General features: G+C 41.1%; 1 protein-coding gene across 1 annotated transcript in view; it reads right to left on the bottom strand.

Annotated features, from left to right (window-relative positions):
- Nucleotides 1–458: 458 nt before the first annotated feature.
- BCL2 (BCL2 apoptosis regulator) overlaps nucleotides 459–18,162 on the bottom strand; it is a 94,021-nt gene continuing 76,317 nt past the window's right edge. The window contains exon 2 of the mRNA XM_079302103.1: nucleotides 459–3,881. Within this exon, the coding sequence (XP_079158229.1) occupies nucleotides 3,747–3,881 (135 nt within the window). The 3' untranslated portion in view covers nucleotides 459–3,746. The remainder of the gene's footprint in view (nucleotides 3,882–18,162) is intronic.

Here is an 18,162-nt window from a genome sequence, read left to right as displayed (position 1 = left end):
CTTAGTGCAAAACTACTCCGGCTATATCATCCCCAATCATAACAGCAAACTGATAAACTTTTATAGACTAGATCATTTTATAATAATTTACATGTAATTTTGTAATTGCAAATTTTTAGCAATTGTAGCCATGTAGTGCACGCATTTGTAGCTGCTTTTAGTTAACAGTTATTTTCAGACCATCTTGGGTGATCTCCTGCAACATGTGAAACTGAAGATTTTCTTACATACCAATATCATTCTCCATGTCTTCCAGCTCCCTTTCTCATCTGTATATTCTCTGTTACCTTGACAGCCCCATTAGTCCTTCGGTGGATCTAGTGCTTGTTCTATTAAGAAACATCCTCTCTGTCGCCTCTAATTTCAGAATATTTTTGCACAATTTTTCATCTGTTTCTAAGTAACTGATTTATGACAGATCTCAGGTGATCCTATAGATTATTTTATCAGAAGCAAAAATTATTTTCTTTTAAAATTGAGTGAAAAAGAATTAAGGACACCTAAGCTGCATATAGCAAAATCCAGTACTTCTCTTCGATGTCTATGTATTTGCTGTTTTTAAAAAGACTGCCTTCAGCATTAACAAAATTCTATAGTGAAAAATAATTGTGGGGTCTCTGCAAGCATTTTCTCTTCCCTTATATCACCCTTTTTCAATGGAAAGGATGAAAAATAAACAAATTCCAGGCAACACTCATCTTTAATCAGGGAGATGTTCCAGTGATCTCTCTGTATCCCTTGACTTCTTGACCTCTTCCTTCCTTTTTGACCTCTGATTCTCTACACCTAAACACTTCAGAAGTGTCCCTCTTTTTAATTTTTTTTTTTGTTTTGCTTTTACAATTTGGATATGGTAGGACTGATCAGATCCCTGTGCACACACAGTGACAGAGGATGGGTTTTCATTGAAGCATAGTCTTTGAGCATGGAAGTCTGTAAGGCATTTTGTGGAGAAAAAATCCTACATGGAATTGTGATGAAGAGTAGGAAAGACAGGAATTATTGCAAAAGAAATGCAGGAGTGAGAAGAGAGGATTTTATTTAAGAAGTTCAAGCTTTTATATACATTCAACGTTTCTAAAATGTTTTCTTAATCAATGTATTATCAACTATCATTATACCTAATGCAGCCACAATACTGTACTATTCTGCAGTCAGGATGGGAAAACTCCATTAGCTCTTTAATAAAATAAAATCATCAACAGTCATCACGACTCTTCTCTTTGCCTGGTACTAACAAATACACTGGGAAGTCCAGTGAGTAGACACAATGGAACACAAAATCCTCAGTATTCATTTAATTGTGTATCATGTGTCGTCTTCATATTATTTCTAAAGCAGCTTTAAAAAACTTTAGCCATTGGAAGGTATTAAAAACCAAAACCCCATTCAAATTATCCTGGTATTATAGCAGCACTGGAATTGATATTTTTTACTACTTTTGACAATGTAAACCTTTAATAAAATAAACAATGTTGAAACAATTTGAGGTCTAATAGTTCATAAGCTTTAATGGGCATATGGGCACAAATCAAAACGAAGACTAGATTGTGAAATGAAACATAAGCTCAATAGCAGCCAATTCCAGTTGTGCAATTGGCTGCAAACAAATTCAATTCGTAAGTTGAGATAAAAAACAAAGCCCACACTCAATCCACAATACTCCTCAGTTGCTCTGATTTGAAATATTTTTCATAAAAACCCTACATGACCATGCCCACTTCTTACAGAAGCACTCTGAAAGCACTGCAGGTACTATTTGTTTGATGGTAGGATTTTTCCTTTTCCTTTAATCAAGCATAGTTCACATTTTTTGTGTTCTTAGAAATATTTCCTTTCTACATTTCTATAAAATTAAGTAATTTCAAATCTGAAATGTAAGCTTGCTCCATCTTTGCTCATACAAAGTGTAGGTGCCACGACTAAATAGCAGTAAAAATGCTGAGATGTACAACTCTTAAAAAAACCAACCAAACATAAAAGCAGCTTTGAAGACACAACATCAACTACAGCCTTAACATTGAACATATTACATTCCCGAGTTACTGGAGATATTTTGCATATAATGCCACAAAGTTATTCAGCTGAAATCTTGAGGTTGGAGCTACAGTTTACTCAATGCTTGTTTTTCACCCTTTGAGCACTTATGTATTGTATGGTACATTTTATCCAGAGCTTTGCGAACTTTCCTTTTATATCTGGACATCCATTTACCCACAAATGCCAGATTTCAAAAGTTTCATAGAAAAAATAGAAGCACAGGATTTAAAACATTTGAAGCTGGACATTTCCATGCCTCAGAGCAGCCCCTGGGACTTGATGCTTCAGAGTCTTCGGTTTCCAGGGGACTCCTGGACCCCATCAAGCTCACAGAAAGCCCCACTTTGAACACAGGTCTGCTTATAAAACTGTATTATGTACTCTGCATTAATTTTACTTGTGTTGCATTTTGTAACAGGAGCAGATGACTTCACACCTCCCACTCCCCCTTTTCCTTCACCCTATTTTCACTTGAGATGACAGTAGGCACCCGCACAAGAGAGGTGTCAGAGAGTCTCCGTCCAGAGAGAGGATTTTTAGTTTCTTCATCAGCTTTTCTTCTGTAGACAGTCTTAGGAGATTATTAGCATGAAAATATTTTGAGGGCGAGGGGCAGGATGATAAATCTCACTTTCCTTTCCTGTTATGAAAATGAACTTGATTTTGGTGTCCAGTTTGATAAACAAGGATAGTCAGAGCTAATCTGTAACTTAGCTGAGGTCTGCTTTTTGCCAAATAAAATTAAGATCTTTTTCAACTTTCAGGGATTTAGAGACCACATCTAATTGGTTTCAAACCCCTGGAGGAACTCTGTAAGTAAGCAGGATTAGTTGCAGATATGAGCCCACTAAAGTGGGACACAGGTCAGGTCTTCAGACTCCAGCTCTGCTCTGTTGAAGCAGGCACTTAAGGTCTCCTGATGTTTCTGTGTCAGTAGCCATAAAAAACATTTTGCTGCTGAGAAAATCATTGAAACAGCAATTTCCTGCGAGCCCCAAAGATTTAACTTCACACTTCTATTAAAAAAAATGTATTGTGTGGGTATTGTGATTATGATGTGATGGCACAGCTGGTAACTTGCAAACACATGTTTAAAAGGCATAGGCAATCATATTTCCAACTGTTCTCCTGTAGGGATAGCAGTGTCCTTCAAGAAGTTTCTGTCTTGACTCCACATATGTACCATGTTGAATTGTTTACTACGTCAGTTCTTGCCAGCAGGACAGGGTGAGAACTTTGTTCATGCTGACCTTGCCTTTCAGATCCCTCCTGGAAAATGCTAGGAAATTCAACACAATTTGGCAGTTTTTAGCAGCTCAAGTAACTGCCCTTGTAAGTGTAAGCAGGTACGTCTTTGTCAGTATATTCGCTCTTCAGAGATAAAATAATCCAGCCAGCGGCATTAATTAAAAAAAAAAAAGAACGTAAAATACTCTGGGGCTCATTAAAGTTAAGAATAACAACACGATGTGATGACAGATACAACTTGCTGAGGTTCCGAAAATAGCAGGTTAAAATGTAAATATCTTTTAATAAATAATTTTCCGGCGATGTAAAAATAAATGATATTTCCTTTGGCAGTAATAGCTGATTTAATCTTTCACTGGGAAGTTGCTTTGCTCATAAAATATCATTGTGCTACAGAAAAAAAAATATTATTTTGTTGTTTTGAAAGACTTTTGTAATCCACAATAAACTGGGTGACTCTACTTATGTCCGAGATAAGCGCCAAGAGTGATGCAAGCTCCCACCAGAACCAGACTCAGGATAGTCTTCAGAGAGATCCAGGAGAAATCGAACAAAGGCCTCATACTGTTGCCATACAACTCCACAAAGGCATCCTAGAAAGGGAAATAATGAGAAAGGGAATATCAGAATTGCAGTTACTGGCTTTTTGGGGACGGGGAGAATGGGGAAAGGGAGGCAACTTCTTCACCCTCAGGGGTCACCCAACAATCCCGCTGGTGCAAGAAGATCACACAAACCTATTAAAATAGTGCTTTGGGAATTCTGGTTTTTGTTCTTAAAAGAAGTTCTCCTGCCTATTTCTTTATAAATATTGCTGAAATTACTTATGATTGTGACTTCTGCTTTAGGCATGCCAAGTCTAACAGAAAAGACAAAAGCAGCCTTTTAAAATAAAAGTTACCATTATTTTGGCTCCTAAATGTTGTCTATATAAACACACACAAAGGAAGTAGATGAATCTTTTATTTCCACTGCATAAGGAGCATCTATATTGCAGGTCAGCTTCATTGAAAATGAGGCAGTATTTGTTTGGTTCCCTTGGGATGGGCTCAGAAGACTTTGTGTAGTAGCCACAGATGTTTCTTCCACACGAACTGAAGGTGTTAGGGTTGTGTCACACCTATGATAATCTCTCACAACTGTCACCAAAAAGAGTGATGCTGTGGTCCAGTGCTCCAGAAAAATCTGGTCATGCACGTAGGCACCAAATGGCTGTTTAAGTAGGCTGTTTAAGTAGCAATGATAAAGTTTTTGTGACTCATAAATACGGTGGGATTTGACCGGGCAAATGATCGGATTGGTGATACTCTGCACGTAATGCCTTTCTTTCAGGCTGCAATTCCTAACGAGAGTGACACTTCAGAGCATTCCTGAGAGACAGATAAATCATACTGTATGGCCTGAAAGCAGTAAATAGCCAAGCTGATTGACTTTTAAAATGTGACAAAACTGATAGCATCATTTATGGCAACTCTTACTGCGCGGCCAATTAAGGTCTGCTCCCAAGCTGTTGAAATAAGCCTGTCAAACAGCTATCTTACATGACGGTTTCTGCCTCTACTTTTACTACCCTAGACTTCCCATTTTTGGTAGAAGTTAACATTGTCTAATAAATTATAGTGCCTTTAGCTGTTTTGCAATGTTCTTATGCCAGGAGGTAACCTGTCTTCTAATAATGCATACATTGTTATGGTTTACAGCAGGAATTGAGGAGACAAAGGTGTCCATTATTGATGTAAAACCTCCCAAATGAGTCAATGATAATCAAGTTCTGTAGTTAAATTAGCTCCCCTCATCAGACATCTCTAGTATTGTCAGAAGAGGCGCCTTTGTGGTTTTACCACGAGAGGGCGTGTAAGGTTTTTTAATATTTTGACTTCTATTCGCTAGAGTGAGATTCAAATAAATAATAGATATTTGCTTCCAAAATGTGTAATTGCATTAAGTAATAGTGCATGTTGTAGGTCACAGTGGATGTAAGTAGGTAAGACTTGGTAACAGAACAGCCACAGGCTCTGGCCAAGCGAGTGACGTGAAACCACGTCTGCCTCTTGCTATTTCTCAATGCTTGTTCCTCTAGGCGATCATTTTCCAACTTGGGTTTCCAAAGGTATATTCTTAAATGAAAGCAGGTCAACCTTTTGTGGGGAGGATGGAAAATTTTAATGCAAACTCTTAGTTACAGAAAGAAACAGGCAACTTTTGCTTAGCTGCCTGTTTTTTGACATAGACATTTGCAAATTCTGGCCTTAATAATTCTGCTGTGCTGTTGCAGAGCTGAAAAAAGCACACTTGGTTTGCTGTGCAGCTCTTTGGAAAGCTGTTTTTATTTCTCCTTAAGGCTATGAAGTAACACAATATCCTAAAATGTTACAGACTGGGCTAAATCCTGTTGTCGCCAGTACAGACGCACTGACTTCCACGGAGTCTTGTCTGTATAGGGAGTTCAAGATTGGGCCTTATAAAAATCCAAGAAGGGTAAAGTTCAACACTTGGTGATATTATTATGAGTGGAAAAGAGAGGAAATGAAAAAAAAAAACCCTCATGGAAACACAAGTCATGTGAAAACATTTAAACGTTAAGGTTTGCATGGTTTCTTTCTATGGGGAAGGTCCCACTTCTGTATATTCACAACAGTTGATGCACACACAGTATCAATATCAAAATGAGCATATTTTGTGCCTCCCTTTCTATCCCATTTCAGAAACATGCCTCCCAGTTTTTCTGTGAGACCATTTCCAATGATTCCATAGAGCTTCTGGTATTGGGCATGGAGATGGACAGAGGGGAACAGTAAAACTTGGATACAAGACAAAAATATGTCATAACCTATGGCTCAAAAGAGGAATGTTAACAAAAAAATGTGCAGCATGCAGTACTTTTTTGTCTGAGATTATTACAACAATAACATGAACCCAACCTAATGGTGTCTGCACTATATATTACAAGTAGCTCTTTATGATGGTTCCCCCTCCCCTTCTCAAACATCCTGATTAGACCTATTTCCGAAGCTTGTTTGAACAGCCTGTCACTATTTGTTTAAGTTTCAAACCTGTTTTAAATAAACACATGTCCATTTTATGTACTAAAACAAGGGGGGTGGGAGGAGGGAAGTATGACCCGTTGCTGAAAACTATTTTAGCACAAAGAGAACCCTAAACAGAATCTTAACATTTCATAAGGTTTTGTCTTCTGTAAACCCATGTATTTGTCACTGGATTTTTGTCACCTAAACCGCTCTGTTTAAAATAAGAGAATCTCAGCTAAAATAAATAAGATTAGGAAAATTGGTTGAAATACTTGATGTCCTTTGAAAAGCACTCTTTATAATGAAAGAAAGGGTCCCCTTGGCAAATAGACCGAGGCAAGTTCTGGCTTGGTCAACCTTTCTGGAAGTCTTATACAATTGGAAAGAAAATCGCTGCAGACCTTGCTTTTAAGACCTTCAAAATTTAATGGGAAGTTATATCCTGGATGTAAAATTATATCAGGGCTGTTAAAAATTATATGGAAAAGAACTCTTCATTCAGCTCTGTAAGTTTTTAAAAAGCCATTTCTTATGAAGCTTTTATTAAGTCAAATCAGTACATTGCTGATTTACTGTGCAACTTCGTGTTGACCATTTCCACGAAGGAAGAAAGGTGGCGGTGGAGAAGGGAAAGATGCTCTGCCTGGGCTCCTTTTGGGCACCAAAGGACCTGAGATGCCTGCTTCACCTTGCCTGCTTTGACTGGAAACCACGAGATTGCCCCAAGGGCACCCCCTACTGCCTTCTTGTCCACTGAGTTACGTACTGGGAGGACAGATCATGTTCCTGGCCAGAATTCCAGGGATTTGCAGGGAGCCCAGGACAGAAGTGGAGTTTGTCACTGTGGGAGGATTAGGAGGCGCAATAGTGCACTGAGTCAGGGCAGTCTCAAAACAAAGAGATCACACTATCCCGCTCTTCCGCTGGCCCAAATTCGGCAGCCCTGATCCAAGAAACAAATGTCATCTTTAATTACACGGGCATTCTTTGCTTGTGGAATGAGCCAAGGTTGTTCAGCCCCGGTCCTCTTGCAGCTCAGCTTGCACCCCAGCCCGGGAGGCAAGGGGAGATATACTGCCCACAGGCTGAGCCCAGAGAAACATTATGGATCTGACAGCTCCTTACCAAAAATGTGGAGGGAGAAGGCAATTTCTGCCTGGCATTTCTGATCAAGGGGGCAGTGGAGAGAGCAAACATGAGGAAGTAAACGCTTCCTTTTTCTACCTGAATCAAACAGCTGGTGAGGAAGTGACTTTATTTCCCTCTTTATCATCGGGTTGGCAGGATATCCTCTTGAGGCACATTGTATTGAATGAAGAGCCAGAGAGACTTCCATTTTATTCTACGGGAATTGCCTCGCAGCTATTTTACGCTGCCCTCTCGGTGACTCCAAAACAAACAAACAAACAAACACATGCTAGCCCCTGGCTTTTGAAGAAACTTGCACAGGTCTGAACAAAGCCACTTTGCCAGCCAGTACGGGGCAGGAGAGGGAATGGCACACACTCTGGTGCCAAGGTTTGGCAGCTGAATGACTTTTCCCTCACCCCTGCCTCCACACAAATGACATAAATTCTCATAAAAGCTTTTGTTCCCGCATGGTAACTCATTTCAGAAAGAGTTTGTGGGGGGAGGGAGAGAGGGAGGGGGTGGACAGAGCTGTTTAAATCGTCCCATGTTTTCTATGCAGTGAAACCTCATTAAAATGTCATCTTGCAGCTAACAAGAAAAGTTCTTGGAACACAAAGAGTAGACAAATGTGTAGCTGTTCTTTTCCCAAAAAGTTTATGAGTCTTTTATGCAAGCCTAAGTCGTCAGTACATGCAAATAAGGGCAGCTTGGCTATGCTGTGCCGAGGTGTGACGTTTCACAAGGTCCGTATCTTTAGAGAGGCCGATATCTTTTTACACCTGGGAGTGCTGACATGCAGGTAGTCCTGCCAGGTGCACATTAGCAAATTATAATGGGAAGGAAAAGAAGGTGTCACCATACAAGCCCTGCTGATTGTGGAAAAAGTACCTGCCTGGGGAGTGGCTTTGGCACATGAACTCCTGAACCAATTCCCATCCAGATTTTTTTTTCCTTTCCCCCTTCATCTTTGCTTGTGGTAGAAATTGGGTGTATTTTGGAGCCATGGTTCAGTGGCGAACACGGCAGTGCTAGGTTAATGGTTGGACTTGAAGATGTCAGAGGTCTTGTCCAACCTGCTATGATTCTATGATTGTGCTTTAACACACTCTTAGGTCTGCAGCTGATGTGTTAGATCCTGGCTGCATAAGCTTTTTTATTTTGTTTCTTCAGTGCTGTCTGAGGTTTCTGACTGAACAAAACAGGTTTTCATGACAGTAGTCTTGCCTAACTTCTTTGTTCCTTGTCCTTACAAGGCATCTGTTTGCATAAATTCTTGCATCCTACATCACAGTGAGCCTCTGATTTTGGGGCTCTCACTGTAAGGGGTTGTGAACTGGCATTAGTGGAAAAAATATTTGCATGACTGACTAAAAACATCACTCAGAAATATCTAAGGAGCAAGGACTGACTGTGGTTAGGTTTGCTCATGAAAAGTGATGCATATGCTTAGAAATACATAAATGTGAGTAGTTGCAGTAATGGTGATGACTAGTCCTCCTGTCTGTGCTCTTGAAGAGTGACCCTGCTGGCAAGCAGGCTTTCTCCAGACTACTGCGAGATGAAGGGTAAATCCAGGCTCTAAGGAATAGTCAAGCCACATCTTTAAATGCAGGATTTGTAAGGTGTTGATCACTCAGCTTGGATGGAAATCCATCTGGTGTTCAGACTAGGCCACATTCTTGTCAAACCAAGTCAGCATGAGAACTGTTTCAGTAATTTAGTCTTGGCATCTCTATTTAATTCATTTAGACATGGTTCTGCAATATGCAAAAGCCCAGACCTAATGGAGGCTGCCTCATTCTCTTATTCCTGGAAAGGCCCACACTATAAAATAAAGTATTTCTGGCATCAGGATAACAGCTGTAATGTCACTGCAGCAGCTAGCTTGTGGTATTTGATGGGTGCCACTTCTGAGGGAGCACTATTAGCAATTATGAGAAAAAGAAAGTGAGAAGGCCTTCCGGACAAAATACTGTGTTCAAGCAACACGGTCAAAGCTGCTCTATTTGATCCTTCACAGTTTTCAGATGCTTCGTAGGTTGATAGTCCTACGCAAATAATTTGCTGACTTATTTAATTTTCTGAAGCATCTTACTTAAACAGAGTGCTAGAAATTGTTCTACCTAGAAAATTAATGTGTCCCTACACATGAATCTCACTTGCACTAAAACCAAGTCATTAGTGGGCCATATTCTTCCCCAAATTATCAAACCCATTCTAAACAGTTGACATTCACATGCAGCAGTAAATTTAGTGACACCCATTTGTGGATTTGTGAATCACTTTGAAGGAGACAAGTGTCACAGAGCTGCTGAGGAGACTCATCTCACCTTGTAACATTGCTCTTACACCTTCATCCTCCGAAAAGAGACTGGATGCATTAAGACCCCTGTCAAATCTTCAGAATGGCTTTAAAACAAGTAATGACAAAATGGGCTTGAATGTCAACGTAGGCCTGTTTTTCTCAAAATCTTTCTTAAATTCTCTGTCTTGCTTGTAACTGGCTTTATACTGCAAATAGCCCAGCTAATTTAAAAGCATCACTCTGAAGATTTGTCTACAGTGGGTGCCGCACTGACAAAAGAGGGAAATGTGAACTTATCCCCCATTATATTCCCTGCCTGTTCCAGCTGCCTGGGCTGCTCTGGGCTGCTGCAGAAGAGTTAAACCATGTAACTGGCTGGGAAATGGGAAATGAAAGTAGCTGCTTGTACAAGTGCTCCAGGTGCTGTGGCACAGTGTTTGTCCTCCAGCCAGGAGGCTGTCACTTACTGAGCACATCCAGCGGTGCCGGGCTCAAGGCACAGGGATGAGAGGAGGCAGACAGAGGGAGAGGACAGCAAGGTGGCAAAGCTTCAGCCTGGGGAGGGACCTGGCTCAGGGTGGCCCTGGACACAAAAGGCTGAGTGCACGTGTGAACCAGATGGGTGAAATCCAACTGGTCTGAGCAGGTTGTCCCATCGGCTGCACCACGAGGGACCAGTCACGCGTTTTCCTGCTGCTTGTTTTAACATCCCTCAGGGATATGCTCCATCTCATGTTTGTTGTTTCAACACTCAGTTCGGATCCAAACCCCTTCGGCTTGACAAACTCGTGCTCAGCATTGAGCAAGAGTAGCACAGAGCTGGAGTGGTGGCCTGGCTGCTCCAAGGTGCTCCATGGTGCTCCAGCAGCAAGAGGCCGTGTGGAAGTGTCACCCAATCCTCGTGTGACTTGATGCAGGCACTTGTTTTTTCTCTAAATCTTGTGACAAGCAACTGATTCACAGGGCCAGTGAGACAACACAGCTAACATTACGCTAAAGTAACCTCACGAGAAATCTATCTTTGCAATTTAATGAGTAAGTGCTAAAAAAGGCTGTGAGGCTGTGCTGTAGACTTCAATGGACAGTTACATTTCTACCAACAGCTGTCTGGAAAATACGAATTTGCCCATGTGTTTTCTTTGGCAGCCTACATCTCATTAGTGGCTCAGACCATTTCTGCTCACCTGGAAAAGCCTTATTTGAGGCAGAGAAGAGGCAGTATTTTTTGGTCATTGCTGTCTTTTGCCATTTCCTAAATCAGCCCTCCCACCAGGAGCTGTGGGAGGCAGACAGGTCCTGGCTGTCTGATGGAACGCTGAAAATTCTCCCCTTCCAATGTGGTGCACGAGAGAATGGGGCCTCTTGGCATTTTGCTCCATTCTCATCAATTCACAGCTAAGTGATAATGGGAAATTAAAATAAGAGGAAGTTCCAGGTCTGCATCTACTCAGAAGAGATTGCTTTTAATTGGGTGCCTCCCCCCACCCCACCTTTTCTCCTTTCTGTCTTGTTCACCACTTGTGCAAAAATGTGAGACCTGGTAGAGAAGTGGAGGGTAAAGGAGCAGGAAAAGGAATGAGCAGAATCTGTGTAGACTGAAGCAAGTAGAAAATTGGACAAAATTAACTAAGTGGGACACATGAAAACTGTTGTCAAAAAAGCTGAACATTTAAGCCAAGACAGCTTTATGTGTTGCCTTGCCTTGTGGATGGGGGGCTCATAGATTAAGGTGGGCTGGTAAGCGTTCAAGTTTTGGGTTCATCCAGAAAGTCCCTTGGTTAAGAGATAAGAAGGACTAATAAGAGTGTGAGAACACAAGCCAAGTCACTGAGTAAAGGACTTTGTTTTGTTATTCAAAACAGCTCAAATTAATTTGCATAGACAGTTGTAATTCATTAACTATGACCATTAGATTTATTTAAATGCCACCCAGCAAAACCAAAATATGAAGATCTAATAAAAGCCAAATCATCCCTGCCTCTTGATCTCCAAAACCAACACCAAAACATATAACAGGCATCCTGCAGGAGAACTGGGTTCTTCTCCCATTAAAAGGAAGTACCACCAGGATGCTGGAAAGCAACACACCTCCTATCTATATATATATACTTCAATTCTTCTGTAGCAAGAAATAATGCCTTGATGATCTAATGAAGGGCACAAATTCTGTGTGTTTCCTTTTATCAGGAAGCTCTAAACCAAAAATATTAGATGCTGGAAGCAGGAGAAAAAGTACTATTCTTTAAGTACTTCAGGGGCTTTGCTGGTGTCACTGTTATGGCCATATTCCTTGATGGAAACATGGCTTATACCAGCTGCAGGAGTCTGCCAGCATGGTTGAGATACCTCCCAAACAATGTGAGCTACACTGGCAAAAGGACTCCTCTCTGGTCTAAGTCTACGTAAGTCTACACAGTGGGGAAGGGAATGATGCCAAAATAGTTATCTTTGTAGGCTAGGGATGTGATTTTTTCCCCATGAGATAGTTGTGCTGGCCAGACTTTGTCATGTAGACCCTAGGAATTTTTATTTGCAAAATAAGACTGTAATTTATTTTAACCAGATGTTCAGCACTGATCTGTGTCTGTGCATTCACAGCACACTCCAAGTAATTTTTACTGTGAAAGACACATACCTTGGACACTGGTAAGATTTTAAAAACATAATGCTGAAACTTTAAGACTGTGGTGGGCTTTCCTTTCTTTTTGTTGGTAATGGGTAGCTCCCAATGAAGTAAGCTGGTGTTCTGGGTGTTGAGTTTTGCTCCTATCAATCAGATTCCCCACAGGCCCTGTATGGCTGAAGTCTCAGCTCTCCCAGGTATCAGAAATTCACATCAGTTGCTGGAACAAGTCATGCAGTTCCTTACAACCTAATGGCTGCTGGGAGAATAGAGTGAGAGCTGAAATGACCTAGGATCTCTCTTTTCTCGGAAAAAGCAGGAGGTACGAGTGCCAGTCCTCTGAACAAACAGATCCCTCTTTGTTTTCTTTCATGCCTGCTGTTCTTGAGGGGAGGCAGGGGCTGGTTCTGCTACAGGACAGCGATCATCAGAGTGGTCACGTAGCTGTCACTGGAGCCTGATGTACCAACCACTATCAACAAGTAACACATACACATCCTTGGGAACAGCTGAAATACAGCTTAGCCTGCATTCCTATGGCCAGTCATTCAAAACAGAAACTAAAGGATTTAGCTAACTGCTGCTTTTTTTTTTTTTTTATAAGCCTGCATGTCCTTGCAGATCATTCACAAAGGGCTGCACATTTATATTTCCTGTTGACATCCTTTGAAAGGGAGAATGCCAATGGAAATTGGATCTTTTAATCAACAATTTTTGTGGACAGCAAGTCGGATGAAAATTCATGAAGGATTAAATTCTATCATTGTGACCTTGAACTAAGAGCACAAGGAAGGAGAATGCTGTTAACTTAGGCAGGAAACATTGGTAATTACTTCATGTGTTGGTGTTTCCAATTCAGTAGAAATTTCATGCAAAATTTCAGATACTCAAAGGAAAGAATATAAAACAAAATCAAGACTGTCAGCCAAGAAAACAAAAAAGCATCACCTACGAAATCAGCCCTGAAAACTTCCCCAGTTTCTAAAATAAATAAGACCCCACAGATCAGAAACTGCAGATCAAAGTTGATATAAAATCCTTCATAAATGTAATAATTTATTTTTTTTAATACTTCTAAGAGCAGGTGAGAGCACACAGCAGAGCGCAGCTCTACAGAGGGGAAGAGAGAGCTCACCTTGCACTCATCAAACCACCTCAGGGTCAGGGATAGGGGTGCAAGCACTGTGGGTACATTAGAATAGCACTCCAGGCAGACTAAATGTTCCTGCTGTGAAAGTAGCACAACCAATGCTAAGGGGCAGCCCCAGGATCCCTGTGCTCTGCCGAGTAGATGTGCCCTGAGGCACTGCCGGAGAAAAACGAAGGATCCTGCTCCTGCTTACGGCATTGCCGTCCCCGCAGAGCAGCGTGAGCTGCCACTCCTGTGCCAGCAGCTGCTGCTGGAAGCCTGGCCTCTCCTGCCCAGTCACTTCAACGCAGCCTCAAGGATTTCACTGACGCATTAATCTGCAATTAAAGAGCTGCCCTTGCTTAAGAGCCAGAGGAAATGATTACAAGGGCTGAGGAATTCCTGTGTGGCGGAAGGAGAGGCACTGGATCTGGAAGTAGGTACAGAAATCATCTAGAGGATGACCACAAGTAACTCCTGTGTACAACCACCTCCCACTTCACCCCTCCTCTCTTCTTGTGATATCCCATGCATGTCTCAATGCTCTTTTCCCTGGAGTTCTGCCATTGCTGCCAAAAGGCTTCTTCTCCCCCTGCATCTTCCATCACCATTATCTGCTGCTCCTACCCCAAATTGGGAAGGCCCAAAGATGGTTTCTATCAGCTTTACATCAATAGGGGCTTCCTGCCACAGTGGTAACTCTCAGCTGGCACTTTATAACTGGAATCCAACATGTAAGTGCCATAAACCCACCCAGGAGCTGCCTTCAGAACCTCCTATAATTATAATTAATGTTGCTGCTATAAGTTTAGACAAACCCAGGAAATCACATGCAAAATTCTGTCTGATTTGCTATCTAATCATCTTCTATCTAGGTTCTTATAACATACACATTGCTGTGGTATCTGAGCATCTTGGTGCCTGGATGCAAGTCAGATAAACCCTTTTCAAGCTAGCTAAGCTGCAGTCCTGACACTTCTACATTCTTTTGCAGCCAACACTTTTGCTACTTTGCTATGAGCAAACTGCAAAGAAGCTTCTTCAAAGATTTGCTGAATGTACCAGCTTCTCCTGTCTTCCTTTCCCAGATAATGTAAGGTTGGGAAATTTGCCAAGCATCATGCTAAACTGAAAGAGACATTCAAATTGCAGTGAGTGCATGAGCCAAGGGAGCCCAGCCTGCCAGAATTTTATTGTAGTGTTCTCAAGAAGTTTTCAGCATTAAGACTTCATTTCGTTGTGTGCCTGTCTGTCTGGTTAGGAGATGCTCCACTGGAGACCAGAAAGTCATTGCTTCCCCAAGATTAAATACAAGTATCTCAGCCAGCTACAAACCATTTGTTAGCTTCAAACTTTTGAGTCAGTTTTGTTTCTTTTTCTTTTATGATTGGAGGTGTTTGATCCTGTGGTTACTGTCACCTGAAACAGAACTTCTGCTTTCAAGATGATTTTAGATATACTCTTTTCTGATGACCATACAATTGAAGCAAGAACACAGACAGGGACCAGCAGTCAAAAATGTGATGAAAAGAAAGTTTTTCTGGATGAGAAATAATAGATATAGGACTGATTGACTTAAGAACAAGTAAGAGAAGAGAAAAGTTCAAAACTTATCTGCACTTTTAACAGTAAAGAAGCAATCCTCCCCCCAAGAGGAACCATTTATACTGATATCAAAGTGTATTCTGACTCATTAACTGAAATACGTTGTGCTGGTGGGAGACAGTTATATCAGCAAGATTTTGTCTGCAGAAGGGTTCACACCAGTATAACTATATCCATAAAAAAAGTCAGATGTATCAGCAACATGGGTGCACAGTTGAGTGTAAACCAGGTATGAAACATTGTGAAGAATTTGCAGACCAATGTTTTGGGCTATTTTATATATCTGTGTTGTAAAAGTTCCTGTATGTCCGTAGTGTGAGCAGCTAAAATACAAAGACCCTCAACCTTCATCTTGAGCAATACAAACATCAAGAAACTAAAAGAAAACAAAAACACCTTTCTTTTTTAGGCCATTTACTCCCACAGCTTTAGCCATAGAGCTGGGGGCAGGGGCATGAGGAAAAGAAGCTGAATTGAGCCGGTAATCACGGCATTAAGTTGATTTGACTATTAGAGAACTTTAATTTCAATGTTCCCTGTGGGGTTTCTGGCATTTATTTCCTTATTTACTTCTTGAGCCTATTTAATACTTTGACCTGAAGGAAGAAGAATTCCTACAAGCAAGAAGATTAAAGGTCCAAATTAGTTAAAGATGAAACAAATCTATTGATTTGTTAAAGGCCAGTGTTCTCAATGTCGCCAGTGATACTATCACAGATTAAACTGTTAATATGCTTGAAGAAAAAAGACATTTTCAAGCACAGGTTATAGATGGCTTTTGATTGGAAAAAAATACACTGCTGCATTGCATCTTCTTGCCCAATGTTTTCTGTCTCCCATCCAAATGGCCCTTCTACACATGTAAGAACCATGAAAGGGTCAGTCTCTTGTCATGCCAACCTGACCCTGTTTGTTGGTTTTAGTCTAGTTTTGCCATCTGTGTTCACTCCAAAATTATACCTCTGAATTTGCACTTCTTTCACACATTGGGGACTTTTTATACACTTTGGTCAAGTTGTCCTTCTGGTGCATGTTTCTTCTGCCATTTATTGTGTGATTCCATCCTCCTCTGGCTCTTTAACCTTACTTCCTTCATTACTTCTCTTTTCACTATTCACTTTCAGGCATTCAGTGCTGCCTTGCAGAGCTTCCACAAAGCCTTTGTCCAACCCAAGTTATGCCTTTCCTTGATGGTATATTGCTTATTCCTGTCTCCGGAGCAGAAGTTAGTGGAGACAAACACATGATTGTCATCGTGCCAACTAATCATGCTTGAGCCGTGGTCCCAGCAGGTTTCAACTGCAGCTGGCTGCCACAACGCTGAACGCAGCCTAGGTGGATGGAATTGCCAAGTCACCACAGGCACTGTGCCAAAGGGACTCTTCAAGGTTGTGCTGTGACACAGTGGTAGCCTGCAGTGAGACTAGCCCTGGCTAGTACTCGACAACAGCTGAAGCTTGTGTCTTGAATTAACCCAAGTCGAGGTGGTGTTCCTCTAGAACCAAGCAGGGATCGGGTAGGAATGTTTAAAACAAAGCTTAGCCCAACACCAGTTGTGTCAGGTTTGCTGTGTAGCCAAACCATGCTGAGAAAGCAGGGATACCTGGGCACTGTACAGCTGGAGACCTGCAGGCAAAAACCTCTGATGCCGTGGAAGGCACGGCACACCTGTATGATTTATCAAGGAGCTGGTAGCAGCTGAGCCATATGAGAAGTTCTCTGAAGGCTTTCACACTCCCGGGAGGAGGAGCAGCTCATAAAGCTGTGTTTATTGCTTCACTGCTGGCCAATTTTTAAGGGTAGATTTAGGAGGAGGAAGATGAAGTTGCTCTTTGTTGAATTTTTACATGTTAAAATACATACTTATGTCGCAGAGGTTAAAGGAAACAAAAGGAACATCACCTCGAAGAGGTGAAAGTTTGATCCCTGAACAGCCATACCGAATTAGGTGTCTTGTACACCCAAGCACTAGTACTCAGGGAGTTAGCTACAGTCAGTTTGTGATTAATACCCCAGTTAAGAGTAGTTGCTTCTTTCTCTCTCTCACTTTTCCAAGATAGTGTTGCATCAAGTGTTAAGAAAATTGCTCTTCTAATTTATGTACCTCCTCATCTATTTGGCTAGGCTTAGGGGAGTAGCCCAAGTCCCCATTACCACAAATCTGTTAACAATTCTTTTGAGTTCAACAATGCTCATTCTGTTTCCTTTTCTTAAGCTGGATATTAGCAACAAAGACCTGCTAATGTTTTTACTTTTCAAAAGTTGTAAAAATGCTTTGGGATTTCTACTTTAGCATTTATTTATTTGTCTTCAGAGATTCAGTTGCACAGCCCTTCCCACTTACAATTCAGCTAAATAATACTTCTATACAGCAGTATTTCCTCTGCCTTCATGGCCCAGTCTTTCTTTCCTGAACAGTTTATAGATAATTATGTTGTTCCACTGCATTTCCATACCACCCAATGCTATTAAAATCATCTTCCATGGCAAAATACTCTTGATTGTTCTTTTGCTTTTAAGCTTGTTACATTTGTCTAAATAGTTACGCCATTCAACTCCTTTTTCTCATACCTTCCCAGTTTTCCTGAATTCCCTTTTATACATTTACCAAAATTACGACTCTCCAATGGTTGTAATTGGCATCATGCTCTCTGAATTCACAAGACGCTGCCATATATACAGATGTCTTTAATAGACATATCTGACTAATATGTTCCCCAGACGCTCATAACTTCTGGCTTATTTGCAGGATCTACTTCTGTTCTGGTCCTCTCCATTTTCTAGGCTCTCCTTCATTCAGTTACTGTACTCTCCATCTAACAAACCTTCTTACACAGTCTGTTCTGGCCACACTGAGAACTGGCACAGATCTCACCGCTTCATCAGACTTGCATATGAAACTGGGAACAGCTCAGTCAAAGCCATTTGCCCTGTCTTGGAGCAGAGTTTTCTGTCTAGCCAAATCACATTACTTCCCAGACAATTTCTCTTACTTACTGGTAAGAAAAGTTCATCCAGTGCCTCATGATATCCATTGTTTTGGCTGAAATTA

This window comes from Erithacus rubecula (assembly GCF_903797595.1).
Source record: "Erithacus rubecula genome assembly, chromosome: 3".
In the NCBI taxonomy this organism is placed as follows: Eukaryota; Metazoa; Chordata; class Aves; order Passeriformes; family Muscicapidae; genus Erithacus; species Erithacus rubecula.
Note: the sequence above shows the minus strand (reverse complement) of the source record. Positions and strands in the feature narration are given on the sequence as shown.